The sequence below is a fragment of the Myotis nattereri genome (genome assembly GCF_964212035.1).
Source record: "Myotis nattereri genome assembly, chromosome: 12".
NCBI classification, from domain to species: Eukaryota; Metazoa; Chordata; class Mammalia; order Chiroptera; family Vespertilionidae; genus Myotis; species Myotis nattereri.
This window is the reverse complement of record NC_138087.1, coordinates 38494013-38511082: the sequence shown is the minus strand read 5'-3', so window position 1 is coordinate 38511082 and position 17070 is coordinate 38494013. Positions and strand designations below refer to the sequence as shown.

Here is a 17070-nt window from a genome sequence, read left to right as displayed (position 1 = left end):
AGCACTACGGAGCTGAACACTAAATTTTGTCATGTATATTTTACCACAATTAAAAATAAATTTTGAACCAGTGCTCTAGTCCAACATGCTCATTTTATAATTAAGAAAAATAAAACATATAGGAAGGGATTTGTCCAAGTTTGCCTAGGACTTCTTCTGAAACCAGTATAATTTTTAGCTTTCAGGTGCTGTCCTAGCCCAAGCATCTCACCCTGCTGAATAGTCCTGGAGGGTTTTTAAATAGTGCCCATTTTTCTAACAACGCAGTCTCTCCAGGCCTGCCCGCTCCCTACTCTGAGCTCTACAGAGGAATCAGCCATCAATGCTAGTGCTGAATGCGGTGGGCTTCCTGAGGCCTAGAATAGCTGTGTGCTGTATTCTATGGGAGATTGAAGGGACTTTTTCATTGGTAATTTTGACTAAATTCAGTTTTTACCATACACGATGACAAAGTGAATTGTTCCTTGTATCAGTCAGACGGCAGCCACACCAGGTATGTCCACAGAAGAAATTTAACGTAGGGAATTGGTTAAACAGATTTTGGGTGACTGAGAGGACCAAAGGGAACATTGAAGCTACGTGGGAGTCATTACTGCGAACCACAGCACACCGCCCTGGGACTGGGGTCTAGGGCAGTGCCTCCCAAACTTCAGCTTCCTCAGAATGGCCTCAAGAGCCTGTTCAAAGACAGGTTGCTGGGCCCCATTCTAGAATGGAGTGGGGCTTGAGAATTTCCATTCCTAATTAGCATTTCCCAGGAGATGCTGATGCTGCTGGTCTCAGGAACCAAGGATCGAATGGGAAGAGCTTGGAGATCAGAACCTAGGAGCTCAGAAGAGGGGCCGCAGAGCTGCGACTCAACTCTCTGAGGAGGGGGTGTGGTCTAGCCAGTGCTGGTACCTCAGGATCTCAGAAGAAAGACCTTATAGAGGCCAGAATTGCTCAGATGGTTCTGGTACCTCCAAGGAGGTAAGATGAGGATGGTTCTGGAAGCGCCCAAAGAAGCCAAGGCTAGAATAATTGCCACTACCATGGCAAGAACTGTAAGCAAAGAGGAAGGGGCCAGTCTCTTCTCCCAGCCCCTTGTAGCGCCCCCTATTGGCATAACTTAAAAGGAGCAGCAGGTAAAGCAGAAATGTGATTTACTGAATGCAGACCTAGCATCACAGATTGTATAAAAGGGTGAATTTGGAGCTGAGAGATAATAGGTGAATGACCAGCACCCCATAAAGCACACTCATTCCTCCAGCAGGCTAACAGAACGTTCAATGAAGTCATTGGCTGGGTTTCAGAGGCAAGTTATTAACAAACTATGTTTTTAAGTATTAGACTAATACTCATTATGGAGTGATACTCACACCATGAAATGACCAGCAACATCTTCCCTTTCATTCTCATTCTTATTTACCTTATTAAGTAGAACGGTGAGGCCAGATGCCTGAATTTATGTAAGTTAAATACCTATATGATATGACTTCATGGTACTCAGATATTTCATAAAATTGGGTCATAGTATTCATAATATTATATAACTTTCTTTTTCATATTAACAATACAATATAGTGAATATATGTCCTTTCTTTTTTATTGGCTGCACAACATTTCATTATATAAAAGTTCTAAAATTTCTTAATGCTTCCTCTTTTAGGGGGCATTTAGATTATTTCTGTCATTTTGTTATTAAAAACAATGTTTAAGATATGCTCTTGTCTTTGTATCTTTGCTTACTTGTCCAGTGGTACTCTTAGGATAAATTCTGGAGATATATATGTATATCTCTTGATATCCTTTTGAAGAAATTGAAAATCCACTTCATTTTCCCAAGGCTTTTATAAATTCTAAAACAAACAAAAATATTAATAATTAAAGTGTTAATATTGATTATTGCTAGCACATTCATTTTAGGTAAAATTTATGGTCTGGCAAAGTAGCATTTTTTTATGAGGTAGATAGATGTCACAAAAAGTGTACCTTATAGAGAAATTGTAAAGGGTGTAATCCATTTAGTAGAACTTTAGGATAACATTTTACCATCAACTTTATAGATGTTTATAACAGATCTATCTATATTCTTACAACATATTATTGATTATGGTTATATAGTCCTTGACAAGTCTTTGGTTAGATATGCATTCCATATTTCCAAGACATTTCTAATGGAATAAAGCATTCACTTCATGATTGATTTAAGAGTTTTTTCAAATACACTGCAGCTAAACGTGGATACTACTTGAATAGCAAACACTTTTTCTTTTTTTCTGGTGCTTTTTCCTGTAACTGTTACTAAAATGTGTTCCCATGCCCACAGCTCTGTCTCCAGAAACATAGATTCAGCTTTGGAGTTTTGATAAGGTTTAATGTTGAAGGCTCCTCACAGGTCATCTTATTTTCCAGTTTCAAAAGCCAGGTTCTGGAGTTGAGATTAGGATGAGGTCTCTCTGTTCCCTAGGCCAGTCTCCTTTCTCTTACCCCTTGTTCCTGTCTGTTCTGCTTGAACATGAGACGTGAGCATGGCTCCTAAGAGGCGTGGGCTTCCAATCTCCAGAAAAGAACCCTCGAGAAACCGATAGGAACACCGTGCCGTTTTCAAACCTTTCTGCAAGTTAGGTTTACCAACCTAATGAGTAATTACCTGTTTCCAGGTGGGGAGGAGAGATTTCATTTTAGGATGCTCAGGGTAGGAAGCGAAGATGTGCTTCTTGTGAAACCCCCCGTTGGCTCAGAATCTCCTTGAGGCCTAATGCTATAATCGCACGTGGGAGCAGTGTTGAGACGTCCCAGATTGTTCAGTTCTCATTTGAGATCCACAGTCTCTCTCACAAGGATGTGTCTTTTCTCACAGGCAGGCCCCCGCCCCTTAAAGGTGCTGTGTGATGTGTCTGGGAAAGGCCCCCTCACTGCTTGTGACTTCAACCTGCGCAGCCTGCAGCCTGACCAGCGGCTGGAAAACCTCCTGCAGCACGTGAGTGCCGAGGACTTTGAGAAGCAGAACGAGGAGGCCCGGAGGACCAACCGGCAGGCCGAGCTCTTTGCCCTTTACCCATCGGTGGACGAGGTGGGTGAAAGCTCCCCATGCGGGAGAATTTCAGTGAAGACACAGAGAGGCTCCGGGACAATCTTATTGTTCATTCTTCCTGTGTAGCAGCGTCAGGATGTTTAATCATATGATTCCTAGGGCTTTTTACATAGATATAATCTTATTTTCCAGTTTAAAAATTATATATATATGTAATTGTTACATACAACAATTAATGTTTATATATATATACTGAGTGGCCAGATTATTATGACCACCCTATCAGCACTTTGTTGGGCCACCCTTTGCCTTCAATACTGCGGCGATTCTTCTTGGCATTGACTCTACGAGATGTTGAAAGGTGATGCGAGGAATCTGACACCATGCTTGATGAATAGCACTGTCCAGTTCTGTGAGATTTGATGGTTGTGGAACCAGCTGCCTGAATGGCTTTTAACTTCGTCCCACAAATGCTCCATTGGATAGAGATCTGGTGATTGTGGGGGCCACCTAAGCAAGGTAAAGTCCTCATGTTCTTGAAACCTGCACAATACGAGCACCGTGGCATGGCGCATTGTCTTGTTGGAAGAAGCCATTTCCTTTGGGATACGCCATCAACATGATAGAATGAACTTGATCAGCAACGATACTTAGGTATGTTGTGCTATTCAGACGTTTATAATGGTCTGGCCCTCTAGCAACTTCAGTGCAAAATTATAGCTAATTTGCCTACAAATGTCAGGTTGTTATAATAATCTGGCCACTCTGTATGTGTGTGTGTGTGTGTGTGTGTGTGTGTGTGTGTGTGTAATAATATATATACACACCAGCTTGGCTGGGGCTGTTAGTTTTACTAAGGCAAGCCTGTGTAATAGCAGAACCCATTATTGATCAATTACACAAATGAGATTCCAATAATAGCTAGGATTTTCATAAGCCCTCTACAGAATATTTTCACTGATATTATCTCATTTAATCTTTAAAACATTTCGAGCCTGATCAGCATGGCTCAGTGGTTGAGTGTCCACCTATGAACCAGGAGGTCATGGTTTGATTCCCAGTCAAAGCACATGCCCAGGTTGTGGGCATAATCCCCATTGGGGGGGTGTTCTCTCTCATCATTGATGTTTCTGTCTCTCTCCCTCTCTTTTACTCTCTGAAATGGATAAAAATATATTGATAAAAAAAACCCCACATTTCGAGGATCCACATGCAGTAATCCCACTCAGCCAGTCAAACCATTTAGTTACATGGGGGTATGTTTTGCAGTTAATCCATCAAGATGTATTACTTAAACCTCGATGTTCCTTAGTGCTTGGTTCAGATTTTTCTTTTTAAATCTCTGAAAGCATTCAAGCCCGAAATGTCACAGCCATGCTCCCAAGGCATAGAATGTTAGGATCTTGTTTGTTCACGTCTCTCTATATTGGACCAGGCCAAGAACAATTTGATAATTTAGGCTTTGGTCACTCCCCAGGGCACTTCAGATGGGATGAGGGGTGACCATTGTTCAAGACTGTTTCAGCTCCTTATTCTTCATATTAGGCTCCCAGTCTACCCTTCTGCATGTTAGAATACCTGCACTCTGGGTCTTATCAGGTCAGATTACCATAATATCTCTGCTGTCAATATTTTATTAAAAGTTCAGTTGCAAGGAATATGATTTGGGGCAATTTTGCATAAAAGATATGCCTTCCATCTACGTCTCTATCTGCAATTTCATTTTTGGATTAAGAAAGACCATGAAGGAGCCTGATTCTTGCACCTTGTGGCACCCCCATCGCTGAGAATTGTGTTAGCTGACTGGCCTTTCAATGAGTTCACCACTGGTCAGCAAAAAAAAGGACAATAAGGGAAACAGCAGTCATGGGATGTGATATTGTGTCTTCTATGCAAATATGATAGAGGACATTGACTTACATCTCACCCAGCACCCACCTCAATAGGGATCCAAAGGGAAATTGTCCCTCAAACCCTCAGACAAAGAAGAGTTGTGCTTCCACCGAGAAAACTTATATACTTAGAGATTGTGCATATCTTGTAATCTACTCTTCTACATTCTTTACTTAGTTCACCTCTACTAAGTCTAGAAGCTTATTTTTTGGTGGTCTGAATTTACTTCAACTTTCTTTTTTTTCTTATTCTTCAACTACCTTGGTTTTCTCATCTATTTGTAGACTTGTCAGTGGACTCAAATCCTTTTCTGAATGGGGCAGATTAAAAATAAATATGAATAATGTGGACAGTGTTATCTTCTCCATCTTTCACATTGCAAAGTAAGAGTCAGAGAGGTTAAATAACTTGTTCAAGGTTCTACAGGTAAATTAAATTATAGGATGGAGATCCTAAACCATTAATTCTAAATTTTATGTTTGCTTGTTTATTTATTTACATATGACTACCAGGTAAATTGGCACACATAATTGAAATTCAAAGATGATGCACTATATTTTATCTCATAACTTTTTAATTTCCATCTACAACTTTAAAATTTTGTACCAAATTTGTCCAAGAAACATTAAGTTTGGCTGACTTGACCTTCACTTGCATTCTTCTTCCTCCCAGTTACATGATGGAGGTGCCAGTATGTAATAAGGAGACCCAGAGTGGGCACCAGAAGAGAGAAAACAATTAAAGGATGAGGAGAATACTTCCAGTGAGACACCAACTCATTAAAGTTTCCCTCAATGGAGAATATCCCATCTGAACTGATTAAAAGAGTGAATCATAGACTATTTTAAAGGAACCTTGTTTTATGGTCTTTGAACAATGCTGAAACTCAGTTGAGATTGAAAGTTATAATCTAGCGGAGGTCCTAATGGGACCCACTTTATTGAGTGGGAAGGAATGCTTTGTAATTAGGGTACCAGTTATTTGTAAATTGGTATGTCTAAAATGCTTGAGTGCACCTACACCAGCCCTTTAATGTGTTCTAGGTGGACACATAGAAATTGCATTTATATTTGTAATTTGTAGTTGCTTTAAATAAAGCCCTGTGGAAGAAAGGTAAATTTTTGGCCTACCATGAAATGATTATAAATGCTGGTTTTTTGATAATACATTAATGAAATTATTTTATACTATCATTAATTTATTTCCTAGTGAGGAAAGTTAGAAGAGAGGTGAACCATTACATTCAAATTATGACTGAGTCCATAGGAGAGGTAAAAGTAGAATTCAACCACCAACATAGACAAAGATGAGTTCTTTCCCTGATTCACTGAGTCTATAAAAGGTGTCCTGTGTGTTGATCCATGAGAAAGTTGCCTCTGTACTCCAAATCTGTGAAGAATTTGCATTTTGGTTGCAAGTGACAGAACCCAACAAAAAATAATTAAGAAAAAAAATGGGATTTATTGGCTCACATAATGAAATTATAGGTAGGCAGCTGTAGAGTTGGCCTCAAGATCCATTGGGTCAACTGATGGAAGCATGCCATCTCTCTCATTCTCTATTCTCTCTTTTCTCTCTCTCTCTCTCTCTCTCTCTCTCTCTCTCATATCCACTAAAATTTCATATTTCCTCTTCTGCTTCTTTGGGAATTCATTCCTATTTCAGATAACTGTAAAGGCTTAAGAAACTCATACAGATTAGAAGGAACTTAGGAAATACATTAATATGTAGACCCTGTTTAGATTCTAATTTTTAAAGCTAACTATAAAAAAATTAAGACAGTTGGGGAAATTTGTAACTGATTACATATTTAGTGACAACAAGAGATTTTTGTTAAATTTTTAAGAGTCATAATGGTATTACAGTTATGTGCTTTTATAAGCCCTTATCTTTTAAGAGTTGTACTGAAATATTTATAAATGGGATGATATGATGTTTGGAGCTTTGCTTCTAAGTAATCCAGTATTGAGTAGGGGAAGGTAGTAAGTGGAATTATATAGATGAAACCAAGTTGACCACGAGTTGAAATTGTTGAAGCTAGATGATGGGTAAAAGTGGTTCATTATGTTATTCTCCATACTTGAATATGTTTATAATTTCCCAAATGAAAAGCTTTTTTAAAAAGAGTGAATCCAGGCCAAATATAGTCTTAGAAACCCACGAGTGTCTTTATGTTGAGGTTGTTTTCCAATAAGGAGACCATCCCTCTCAGATGTGTCTGTTCTGAGCACCCGAAAAGTTCCAGCTTGTTCTGAGGGAGTTCCGCTCAGGGTAGACATCAGAACAGTGCCTTCCCTGGAAGAAACTCAGAAGCTCCACTCGGCCCAGATTTGCCAAGAAGGTGACTTTCCTGCTATTTGTAAGAATGCTATGGTTGCTGTGGGGTATTTGGTGGGGAGCGCCAATCCTTTATAGCCCAGCAAAATACAATTAGCTATGACTCTATTCGTAGACCCGTGTGAGCTGCAGAGCACTGACCAGGGTTTGGATAGCCTAGTGCAAAAGCAGGAATTAAAGTTTTCAGGGATTTGCACTCTTTATGGTTGCCTACCTGAATATAATTAGGATACTATAATAGTTTAGATTTGAATGCTAAAAGTTGCAATAGGGATTTGATATTTCTCTTTAAGTCTTGAGTCCCAATGTGGTAAAATATAGGTATATATCTTAATTTGTCATCACTAAGCCTTTTTGTACATAGAACTTTAGCAACTTTTAACTGAACCTATTTTTATAGAACCTATAAATTCATCCCCAAATCTCTATCATCTGTTTATGAACTGAGAAAGATGCTGTATTATAGTATTGATGGTTTACAGCCTTCAGTGAACTATACTGACTCAGATCTCAAGTCTGAAACACACATATTTACCAGGAAAGTCCTTGGCAGGAGAAATATTCTGAATGTGTACTTAGAGCAGCCAAAAAACAAAACCCAACAAAACAAAACCAACAATAGGCATAAGATTTTTGCAATGCCATCTGGTGGATGTTACTAAGTCATATCCATGTTCACATTTCCTTCCTTCCTCCCTCAGTCTCTTTGTCTTCAATGCTTGGCTTTCTGCAAGGAGAAGATATTTGCTGTAAATGCTGACTCTGAAGCTTAGGGGTTGGATAACAAACTCTTGTAAATGTCAGTGTTATTCTGCTATTGGAAATAAAGCAAATGCAAGTTGAATTGAGCAGTGGATGGCAGCCTTCCCTTCCCTGGGTTAACTCCAGCTGGAACTCCTCTGGTGGAAATTTACTAATGATTTCTTTACCATGTGATTAATAACAGGAGGATGCTGTGGAAATACGTCCGGTGCCAGAATGTCCTAAGGAACATCTGGGCAACAGAATATGGGTCAAGTTGCTGACCCTAAAGTAAGTATGAGCAATGGGTAACTACACTGAGGTTTATATTGCCTCTTAGATGCAAACTGTGTCTTTAACATCAGAGCTTGAATTAGAGAGCATCTCCCAACATATCTAACATTGGGCAGTTCTGGAAAGAGCAGAGTCTGGAGTCAGCTGGATTTTAATTCTATTCCTACCAAGCCTTTGCCAGTCTTTCTTCTACAACGGGGAAGGCACACACAAGGGTTAGGCACGTAGGGAGATGGAGTGAGATGGCCTACGTTAAAAACAACAGTGAGAGCCACTGGTGTGCCGGACTCAGCTCTGACTCATGACAGTGGATCATGCTCTTCTCTTCCCAACTCTTTTCTCAGTGAAGTCACATTTGTGGCTTGATATTGGCCTTGGTGGAAATATTTACATCAAAACCAGAAATGCTACAAATTAAAACCTTTTTTTTTAGGACATTTTTTTAAACATTTGCCAGCATACCACTGTTGAAACACAATGATAAATGCAACTAAAACCCAGTTTCAGTGCACTGAACAAACAGCTCGATGCAACTTAATTTCTGTTTTGACAGTTGGGGGGAAAAGTCACTAGAAACTACACTTCACAGTTTTCATCAAGAGAAATACAAGTGACTCAATTTGGTTTTTTGTTTATTTGTTTAATAATGCACGTCTATCTTAGTGGCCATGTTTTCCCACCTGTGAGAACAGCTGTCGTTTATTGGAAAGCTCTAGCCGGCTTGGTGATAAGCATCATAGGAGAGAATTCCTTCCGTCCTAAACGGCATAGTCACTGCATCTAAAGTGCATCCTGGCGTCCTGTGGGGGTGGGCGAGAGCCTCAGACAATAGGGTGGACTTCCTGAACGATGCAGAGGGGAACGGAACAGCCACTTCCACTCGGTCCTCCCGCTGAAAGATAGGAGGCTCCCCACTCTGGTCCGCCTGCCAGGGCTAGAGTGTGCCTTTCTGGATCCCTTCCCTGGTGGAATTGGCTAGGGTGGGGAGAGGGCTACATGCCCAAGAGGGTGAGCAGTCATGCTGGACTGGGTTCAAGGAGGGGAACTGGGAGGCTATGCATTAGAGTTAGGAGTTTGTGACAGCTGGGAACTTTGAGACTATCTGGTCTAACAACTTCATTTTCAAGAAAAGACTCAAAGTCTCCGAGAAGTTCTCAAGGCTGAAACAAAGCTTTGCATCCAGTATCCAGATGCCCTAGTTGCAAACTTGGTGCTGCTTAAAGGATCCATGAACTGATTTTAAGAGATGGATGACCCTCCTAGTAGGATATAATAGAATATGCTTATGTACTTTTGCCTAGGTAGAGCATTTACAACTTAAAATTTTCAAAAGGGACTGTGATTTGAAGAAATTGATGAACTAATTCTCTAAAGTAGCAGCTTGCAAAGAGGAAAGAGAGGTGCACGAGCACCCCAGGGGGCTCCCAAGTCAATCCACGGGAGTGCGGAAAGCAAATGCTCCAATACCGTGATTTATTTTGAATTATTTAGTTCAGCCTTTAAAATGTCTTGATTATGTATGTTTTATAATGTATTTAATATTTTAATATGCAAGTACAAAATTAATACACATATATAGAGGATATGTGATTTATTTTTTTACTATAAAAGTAAACAATGAAGTAAGTTGGAGACAGTTGCTTTATAGTAGATGCAGCAAATAGATGCCCACATGATGAATCCAGACTGCAGACATGCTTTGTTTGAATTGTGTGGCATTTAAAAAGGAAATGAGAAAAATCTTAAGAAGTCAGAAAGTTATGCAGAAAAATCTGGATTTTCAGCTTCAGGCACTTTCAGAAAATTTGCAATTATCTAAGTTAAATCCATATAGATTTTCTCTCTTGCTCTCACAGGTTTGAGATAGAAATTGAGCCTCTGTTTGCCAGCATTGCTCTCTACGATGTTAAAGAAAGGAAAAAGGTAAGGAATTGAAAATAATTGCCCATCCCTGAGGGCACACATATTGTTGATGAGTCTTTGGGCTCACAGGTTTAAATCTCACTTCTATTCAGCAAATACACATCAGATTTGAAAGCAAACGACCTTTGATACACCCAGTTCTGTTGGCTTTGCAGTTTGTGAAGGGGTGATCAGGGAATGTTAGTCATTTATGTTCTTTGAAGAATTTTTAAGGGAAAGCCTGCTGGAGGTTGGCCAGAGGATGGCTGGAGACCTGGTTCGGTAGCGGGTGCTAGGTCAGCGGTGGTCTGAGCCCCTCAGCCATTCAGGACCCCAAGCTGTCCGTGGCTCCTCCATCTTCAATATGTGTTCTCCCAAAGTCATCTTTGTCACTGCCATTGCACCTCCCGAAAAAGGGGAAAGATGGGTGAAAGCGGCCTGGAGGTTTGACGCATCACTTGTGCACACAATTCACTACTGACTGCCATGGAAGAGGGTAAATGTAGTCTTTGCCTGGGCAGCCAGTTCTCAGCTATCACTCTATTAGTGCCGAAGGGGAGACCCAGCCACACAGTGGTTCTAATAACACTACACCGTGAGCCAAGGAGTCATGCTCTTGCTCAAAATCTTTAATGGATCCTCACTACCTGTAACTTTGAAAAACCAATTCTATAGGCTGGCCGGAGTGGCACAGTTGATAAAAAGTTGTCCTGTGAACAGAAAGTTTGTGGGTTTGATCCCTGATCAGGGAGCTTACGGAAGGCAGCCAATCAATGTTTCTTCTCTCTCTCTCTCTCTCTCTCTCTCTCTCTCTCTCTCTCACTCTCACTCTCACTCTCACTCTCACTCTCACTCTTTCCCTTTCTCTAAACATGTCTTCATGTGAGGATTAAAAAATAATAATAAATAAACAATTTTTTAAAAATTTATAAAAACTCTTTAGCTTCCATGCCTGGCTTTCTTCATATGGCTCTCATTTATTCTTTCCCTCTTAGCCTGCCTATGCAGTCAAGCTGGACTACTCTCTGTGAAGAGAATTCACTCCAGGTTTTCTGGCCTCTGAGCGATTCCTGTGCTGTACTCTCCCCCTGGCACTCGGTCACCCTCCAGCTCTGCTGGCAGGATCTTCTTCCAAGGCCCTTCTGTCTCATCTAATGGAAGCATCCTGCTCACCCCAGTGACTGGGATCCCTCACCCTTGTAACTCCAACAGTGCTCTTTGTATGAATGTGGGCACTTAATATTTTGCTCTTCCTATATTAGTTACATATTTAACTTATCCCTCATTTTTTAATTTAAGCTAATTGAGGGTAGAGGCAGTGTCCTGCTCTTATTCAGGGCAGTACAGAGCACATCACATCACTGCTATTCAGAAATTATTGGTGGTTTAAGAAAAATTTAAATGTCTCCTGGAACATCTCTCAAACGACTCCAAAATACCTAGAGATTGTGACAAAATATAGGGTGTTCCCCCCAAAATGTATACACACGCTTTGAGTAATATGAAGGCAGTGTTTATTAAAATATACTTCACTTTCGCCTTATCCGGTTTGGCTCAGTGGCTAGAGCATCGGCCTGCAGGGTCCCGGGTTTGATTCTAGTCAAGGGAACGTACCTCAGTTGCAGGCTCCTCCCCGACCTGGCCCCTGATCAGGGCTCGTGCAAGAGGCAACCAATCGATGTGTTTCTCTCACATGGATATTTCTCTCTGTCTTTCCCTCTCTTCCACTCTAAAAATGAATGGAAAAATATCCTTGGGTGAGGATTAAAAATAAATACATAAACAAACAAACAAATAAAATACATTTCATTTTAAAAATTGAGCTATCAGCTGTTAAAGTGTATATACATTTTTGGGGGACACCCTGTATGTAGCAGATTTCCCAACAGCCACTAGTTATGAACTATGTCTATAATTATATTTACTCCTCTGGAGAAATTTCTTTGTCGTTTTTCATTCCTTTTTAACATGCTTAGACCATGAGAGCAACAAGTCTAACTTATTTTCCATTTTTCTACTCATTTACAGATCTCAGAAAATTTTCACTGTGACCTGAACTCTGACCAGTTCAAAGGATTTCTCCGTGCCCACACGCCCTCTGTTGCCCCATCGAGTCAGGCAAGATCTGCGGTGTTCTCCGTCACCTATCCATCCTCAGACATCTACCTAGTAGTCAAGGTAGTTAAACACAATCTGATTTGCTCATTCTGATGTTCCCATTTTTGCATTAGACTCAGTCCATGTGTCAGGTAAGAGAGGTGTCAGAATGTATCTCTATGTCTTCTGTGAGATTCACTTTGTTTCCTTCTCAACTGATTCCTTTTCCTTGACAAGCAAATTCTGTGTTGAATACTAGAACAACTATGGGTTTGAGAGTCATACCGTCCTCGTTTTGAATCCTGGCTTTGCATCCTAGTTATTACATGACTTTTGGGGCAATTGCCTAACCTTTCTGAGACTTAATTTGCTCATCTGTAAAATGGGGCTAATAACACCACTTTCAATGGGTAGTTGTGATTACAAAATAAAGTCTGGCACATTAAAGACACCTTTCCTCCTAACCAAGGAAATCACCCTCAGCTATTCCGTCTGGGAGGCTGCTGCTATCTCAGACAGTTTCCTAATGATGTTCATGTTTTTCTAGAGGCCTATAGTTAAATGACCGCAAGTGCAGGCTCTGACAATTTGAGGTATGGGCTATATTTTGCAAGTTTAATTCTCTCTTTTTATCACCATCTCACAGCATAAGTACTATGTCTGGTGGGGCAATTATATGTAAAAGAACCTTTCATTCTAGGCTGTACTCTTTGCTGGTATAAGAAAACTAGAGACTTTCTCTACACACCTAAATGACTGGTTGGAAATTAGCAACAAACATTGAGTATTTTACCTACCTTAAGTAAAATAATTCGTTTAATTGATTCTTTACTGAAAAATTGTATTAAAAAATAAAAGAATTAGGTGATTTGGTTTCATGTACACCCAGATGTCCAAGTTTGATGTTTGTAATCTCATGAGTTCCCCATGATCCCATGGGAGTAGGATAAAGATTTCAAAGAATTTAGGTGTCTTGAAAGACACTTAACAAGTGCCATTTGTCTTTCCATTCTAGCTTCCTTTCCTCCATTTCATCAGACTCTGAAAGGCTTCTATAGCTTGAAGGGAACTTATTTAAGTTCATGGAAACTATAATTAAAATTCTGCCACTACAAAGACATATCTTTTGTTGTCAAACTTTAGTGTGTGTCCTTTATCTTGCAGTAATACTTAGACACATAGGAAAAATTAGCTTACAGCTCACTCTAGAAGCCCTGTGGTTAAATTCAGAATTCTCTCCCAGCCTGGGAAACCAACACTAGTTCTAAAAGCTAAATTTTACTTCAAACTTCACTTCTCAGAGGATGACTTTATTTTGGTTAATCCATAATCATGTGCTAAATATCAGCAGTTACCTATGGACTACTACTACTGAATATATCCAAAAGTCTTCAAATGTTTTAATGCATTCATTTGGCAATAACAAAGTTTCTCTTAAATGTCTGGATTTAGGTAAAGAATTTAAATCTATTCATGTAGTCCCTGGTTTGCTTCTGACCTGTTTTTCTTTTCTGAATGCCATCCTGTAGCTTCCTCCTCTCTACATATATAGTGAATGGTGTTGTAACATTGATCACATCTATCCACCCACTTGCCATTCAATAAAGAGAACCTTTTATTGTCAGGCTGAGCATCAGGATATTAACTGTATTTTGACAGGATATGAGCTGTATTTAGAGTTACCTAGTTTAGTATTGTATAGGATATTGTTGTAAGGGGTTATTTCAGGCTTAAAGGTTTTGTTTCTCAACTGGAGTTTGGAGAGTAAGGATGAGTGAATAAAAATTTAAAAATACACATGGAAGGCATTGCATCAGCCCCTCCTGAGTAGAGCAGAGGGTAGCCTTTTACCTTCAAAAATGTTCCAGGTGATGCTGGTATGTGCCATTCCCCTACCTACCATAGTTATGAGGACTCACTCATTTCTTTCACCCATAAATCACGAAGGACTATATAGTGGGCTCGCATAGCAGCCTGCAGCTCCTTCTCACCAAGTAGCTGGAGTTGCCCTTGTCCAGCTCGGTGAAGGGCATGGTATCTGCTGGTCTGGTTGAATCTGAATGTTCCCACGTCCAGATTCTGGAGCTCCCTCTCCCATAGGTTCCACGTGGTACTAATGCATGAACCCATGGATCCCATTCCTCACCTCAGAGTCCTCATGAAAGAGTTCTTTATTTCTGTTCAAAGTCTATTTTTATCCATTGACTTCATGGAAAAACTAGCTTCCTTCCAGTTTTCTCTACAAGCTCCCATGAGCTTCAGGAGCCTGGTGACCAGATGTATTGTATTCAACCCCTTACCTCCCCAGCAGCCACCACAGGGAAGGTACCCAACAAATGCTTTTAGAGTTAATGAATGAGCAAATGATGGCTGACTAACAAGAATGCCAGCCTCCAGTGTTCTCAACCTGGGGTATCGTGGGGATCAATCAGCCTGTCTTCATCCTCTGGCAATGGGGAGGGATTTGAGACTTCTTTTGTGAGAAGACAGGCTTCTTGCTTGCAGTGTCCCTGAGATGGATGTCCATTGAGCAGTCCCATGTCACTTCCCTTAAACTCCGTCAAACACCCTCCATCACTAGGGTATTTCTGGTTTAAACGAGGGTATTTCTGCACCTCACTGATAATACCTATTAAGAATGTGTGCCTATTGGAATATGTTAACCCGCAAATCTTCAAGAATCCTCTCGAGTAATGATACACACTAAATCACTTGCTTTTCTCCTCAACATCTTAGTTAAATTAAATTTTCTTTGAACAGAGGGTTAGGGACTTACAGTTTTCTCCTTTTCCATCTCCTTAAATATGCTGCTCAGATTTATGGTCAGCCAGATCCTTTACCTGAAGCAAAATCGAAGGAGATATTGGACAGTAGCGGCATTCCCACATTACCAGCAGCGGCATTCCCATATTACCAGCCAGTTAGCAACGTGGAAAGCTGCACTATCTCACTGCTTTTGGTTCCTGTCCAAGTCCGTTAAAGCCAGAGAAGCAGCCCTAATAGGAAATACAAGGGAGACAATTACAGATAATTTATTCTGTTCATTTATTCATTTTGTGGAAGGTTTGAGTCCCCAACCTGACTTTTACAGAGGTCATATCTCTTTTTTACATTGTAAGCAATAATAAAGAAAATGAGCTTTTCACTTCCTACATATGTCTCATGGGTTTTGTTTTATAAAATAACTTTTATTGCATTTTTTTTTATTGTAGGCATAATACATGTTTATTGTTTAAAAGTAGCAAATACACATAAACAATAGGAATAAAATCAACCCAGCACATAATCCCATCATACAGAGATAACTATTAACATTTGCTGTGTATCTGCTATCATTTTTTTAATATGCCTCTATGATGTTTTTACAAAAACTATACAGTACTTTTTACACTCATTTTTAAATCAAAAAACATAATCCTAGACATATTCCCACATCATTAAATATTGTCACAAAATCTAATTTTGATGGTTGCATAGATTCCGTTATGTGGATGTGATTTATGTGCATTGTTTTTCTGTTATTTTTGTTGGTAGATTGAAAAAGTCCTTCAGCAGGGAGAGATTGGAGACTGTGCCGAACCCTACATGGTTATCAAAGAAAGTGATGGTGGAAAGGTATGATATTTTGAATACTGCTAAATGGTAACATCTTAGAATAAGAAAATATTTCCACAGAGGTGTTCCACAATATAGTTAATAGGGTTTAGTCCTTCGTATGTTTTCATATGAGATCCTAATAAATTATATATAAACCAAAGAAGGAAGAGAAATTGGTCATTGATGATAACTTTTGAAAGAGATAAGCTAGTAAACTCAACAAATGATGATATGCACATGAATGTCTAATTCTAAAATGAAACTAGGGCAAAGCCGCGGCCTGTTGCCTTATTTCTGAGGCTCTGACCCAGCTGGAGGGGGAGGGCCACAGACCCCATGGAACCAAGCAGTGCCAGAGCGCCCAGGCTTATCTCCATAGCGTGGGCGCCAGCCTTTTCAGGCATGGATGTTTGGAAATTGACTGGGGTTGCTGCACATCATAAACTCACTAGCACAACCCCGGTACTGAGCCCATGGAGAGGACATCTTTCCTCAGCGCCCAGCAAGATTTTTAAAGCGTGGCCTTTCTGGACTAACACTTGCCTAATCAGCATCACTTAAAAATTTCAAATAAGATGTATTGAACTCAAGACATTTATTTTGCTTTATTTTTCCCATCGCCATTTACCCCTCTATGCCCTCTTCCACCTCCCCCTCCCCCTGCCCCGCAGTCATCACACTGTGTCCATGTCCACATCTCTCTCTCTTTTTTTCTCTTTTTTAAAAAATCTTTCCACTTCAAGACATTTTTTAAAAAAATCTACCTTTTATTCTGAATTTAGAAAGAACTCCTTGGAAGTATTGTCAACCTAATAAGGGAATTATTAAGAACCTTTATAGGTCTTCCTGGAGTTTTCTAAGGCAACTTTTGAAGAAACAGGCTCTCTTGAGAGCTTGGTAGATGATATATAAAACTTTTTATCCCAAGGTGCTCTCCTGCGAATTCAAGTCAAGTTACTAGCCCCTAAAACTGACACTTGTGGATTAGTTTGTATAGGAAGCCTTGGACCTTTTTTTTTTTTTTTTTTTATAAGCTGGTGTATTTAATAGTTGAATGTAGCCTTTTTGTAAACTTCTCCTTTTGTAATCTGTATTTCCCTAGACTTCTGGCCTTCGTTGAGTGTGTCCCTTTGCTGCCTCCTCACTCGTTCTAATCAGTAGGGTAGGGATTTTGGAGGTGCCTGTCCTCTCCA

General features: G+C 39.9%; 1 protein-coding gene across 1 annotated transcript in view; it reads left to right on the top strand.

The window, feature by feature from the left end:
• Nucleotides 1-17070, top strand: part of DOCK8 (dedicator of cytokinesis 8) — a 198287-nt gene that overhangs the window by 76251 nt on the left and 104966 nt on the right. Inside the window, exons 6-10 of the mRNA XM_081102903.1 lie at nucleotides 2843-3055; nucleotides 8193-8278; nucleotides 10138-10204; nucleotides 12212-12361; nucleotides 15815-15895. Coding sequence (XP_080959029.1) covers nucleotides 2843-3055; nucleotides 8193-8278; nucleotides 10138-10204; nucleotides 12212-12361; nucleotides 15815-15895 — 597 coding nt within the window. The remainder of the gene's footprint in view (nucleotides 1-2842; nucleotides 3056-8192; nucleotides 8279-10137; nucleotides 10205-12211; nucleotides 12362-15814; nucleotides 15896-17070) is intronic.